This window comes from Corvus brachyrhynchos, unplaced genomic scaffold (genome assembly GCF_000691975.1).
Source record: "Corvus brachyrhynchos isolate BGI_N302 unplaced genomic scaffold, ASM69197v1 scaffold139, whole genome shotgun sequence".
Lineage (NCBI taxonomy): Eukaryota > Metazoa > Chordata > Aves > Passeriformes > Corvidae > Corvus > Corvus brachyrhynchos.
The window spans coordinates 532,420-534,997 of NW_008246062.1; the positions used below are offsets into that span (position 1 = coordinate 532,420).

General features: G+C 55.9%; 1 protein-coding gene across 1 annotated transcript in view; it reads left to right on the top strand.

The window, feature by feature from the left end:
* Positions 1 to 1,669, top strand: part of FANCG (Fanconi anemia complementation group G) — a gene marked incomplete at its 5' end in the record, with an annotated part of 8,388 nt that extends 6,719 nt beyond the window's left edge. Inside the window, 2 exons of the mRNA XM_017746564.1 lie at positions 773 to 905; positions 1,188 to 1,669. Coding sequence (XP_017602053.1) covers positions 773 to 905; positions 1,188 to 1,305 — 251 coding nt within the window. The remainder of the gene's footprint in view (positions 1 to 772; positions 906 to 1,187) is intronic.
* Between the last annotated feature and the right edge of the window lie 909 nt (positions 1,670 to 2,578).

Here is a 2,578-nt window from a genome sequence, read left to right on the forward strand (position 1 = left end):
CAGGAAGTTCTTACACTTTAGACCACATTTATTCAGGTGTCACAGACGACAGTAGGGCCACTAGCAAGGTTGCATACTACTGATGCTTCTGTGAGGCCTGGTCGGCTCACTGCCCGGGAGAAACAGACCAAAACTGTTGTCAGAGGAGTATATCAGAACTCTGACAACAACCTGTGCTGTCAGCTTGGAAATTTCCTTCCTCAACCCCAGCCTGGTACAGCCAACTCTGTCCCACACAGGTCTGCTTTCCCAGAACAGAGGAGCTGGAGTTGTGCTTCATGTCAGGAAGCAGCATGTCCATGCCTAGCAGTACAGAGGCCTTCAAGGGGAGCATTCATGTCCTGAGCTCAGCCAAGGCATGGCTAGTGCTGCTCACAGGGCTGCTCTCTCCTGTTTAGTGCTCTGCCTGTGCTGACACGCTGCAAAGGTGTGAACTTCACCAGGATCTGCCAGACCTGCTGGTCCCAGCCCTGCCCATGGCTGCCTCCCTTTGAGGGTGCAGACGTGCCTGCAAGGAAAACCCCAGTCTCTGTCCAAGGAGAGGTGTGGCAGGCTGTGCTGCAGGGCTGATAGCATCTGCCTTGGCTGCCAGCCCCGGGGTTAATTAGAGCCTGTGACACAGCCAGGGCAGCCTCCTCCCCATTATACCACCTCTCTTCACACTCATTGCCCATGTCTGGCTTCTAAGCTTGTTTTATAATACCCTGCAACCCACAGCCATGCTGAGGACCTGCTCTTCCCCTGCTAAAGGCTGATCCTTCCTGGCTTGCAGGTGACCCAGCTGCTACCTCCTACCTGGTGCAGGCCTTGTGGAAGCTGAACCGAAAGCAGGAGGCAGCTGCTCAGTGGCAGAAGTTGTCCCAGAGCTCCCCTGAAGAGGATGGGCAGCAGCAAGGGCAGGGAAGGTGTGTAGAGGGATGGGTGGGATCTCACGTCCAGCAGTGCAAACTGTCAGGCTGTGAGGTGAGACACTTTAGGTGTCTGAGGAGCTTCCCCTGATGACGGCTCTGAGGGGCCACAGGCTGTAGCTCTGCTGGGCCTCCCTGGGGCACAGAAGGGCTGACATGGAGCCAGATGGGGAGGGCAGAGGCTGCAGGTAGAGCAGAGGGATCTGCAGGACAAATGTCTTAGGGCATGGCAAAGGAATGCTACAGTCCTCACTGCTGCCATGTTCCCTTCTCTTTCAGGCCCCTCCCTTTGTATCTGGTTTCATGTCTGGAGCAGGCTATGTTCCCTCACAGTGAACCTCTTGCCAGAAGCATCCAGGATTACCTCGGGACAGCAGCCCAGGACACCTCAAGCTAACCTGGTCATGCCCCCCATACCTGCTGAGGTCTCCCTGCACTTGGCTGGTACAAGGCCTTTAAGGACTCCTTCAAGACTTAGAATTACTCTATGATGAAGCTGGATTCCCAAAGGACTGAAACAGAATAGATCTCCTTTTCTAATAGAAAACTCAGCTCTGTTAAGCTTTGGGTTTTTCCAGGCCCTTTTTCCAGAGCAAAATGTTGCAGTCATGGCCTTGACTCCGCCTGGAGCTACTACATGGCTGTGCCCTGGATGTGTGAGAGATCAAGGGCAGAGATACCCTCATCCATCCATCCTTTGTGCCCGGTGCACGGTGGGGCTGGCTCTGCAACTCGGGCTCCAGGGAGCTGGTGGTCTGTCCTACCTGTGCTTTGTGTACTGTTTTTTTTTGCTCAGTTACTGTGGTTTGGAGCCCAGAGAAGTGGTTTTGTCTGAAGCATGCAGCTCTGAAGCCTGAATTTCACGATGCTGCACTAGCCAGAGACAACAGCAGGGTCCAGACCCATGCCTGTGTGTCCCCTCTGTCCCTGAGGGTCTGTGCCAATGCTGAAGCTCCAGGCCCCTCAGTGACAGTGAGCAGGGAAGTGAAGGAGCACATGTCCCTGGTGTCTGGTGGAGCTATTTTTGGATGAAGAAGGTCCCCTGACCACATGACCTGAGCCTTTGGCAAGCCTTGCTTCCCACAAGTGGGAAGGGGTGTTTGACGGCTGCAAGGCAAAGAAGGAGTGGGGGGAGAGGAAGGAGGGCACAACAGAGCTCGGGGGAGTGCAAGGTAGGACCTGCTGTCGCCTCCTGTGAATGCTGGAGGGACAGAGCAGGGCTTTGCATGGGCTTTGTCCTGCAGTTCCTTCAGGAAAACACTGGCGTGTCCTGGGCTGCATCCAGAGCCCCGTGGGCAGCAGGGGAGGGAGGGGATTCTGCCCCTCTGCTCTGCTCTGCTGAGACCCACCTGGCGCACTGCATCCAGCTCTGGGGTCCCAGCACAGGAGGGACAGGGACCTGCTGGAGCCAGTCCAGAGGAGGCACCAAGATGAGCAGAGGGCTGGAGGATCTCTGCTGTGAGGAAAGGCTGAGATAAGTGGGGTTATTCAGCCTGGAGAAGGCCACAAGAATACTGTCCATGCCTTCAACGGACTGGAGAGCAGGAGAGCGACTTATAACAATGACATAAAGTGACTGTTGTAAAGCTGTGGCTGCCCCATCCCTGGGAGTGTTGGAAGCCAGGCTGGAGGGGGCCTTGAGCAGCCCGGTGTGGCGGGAGGAGTCCGTG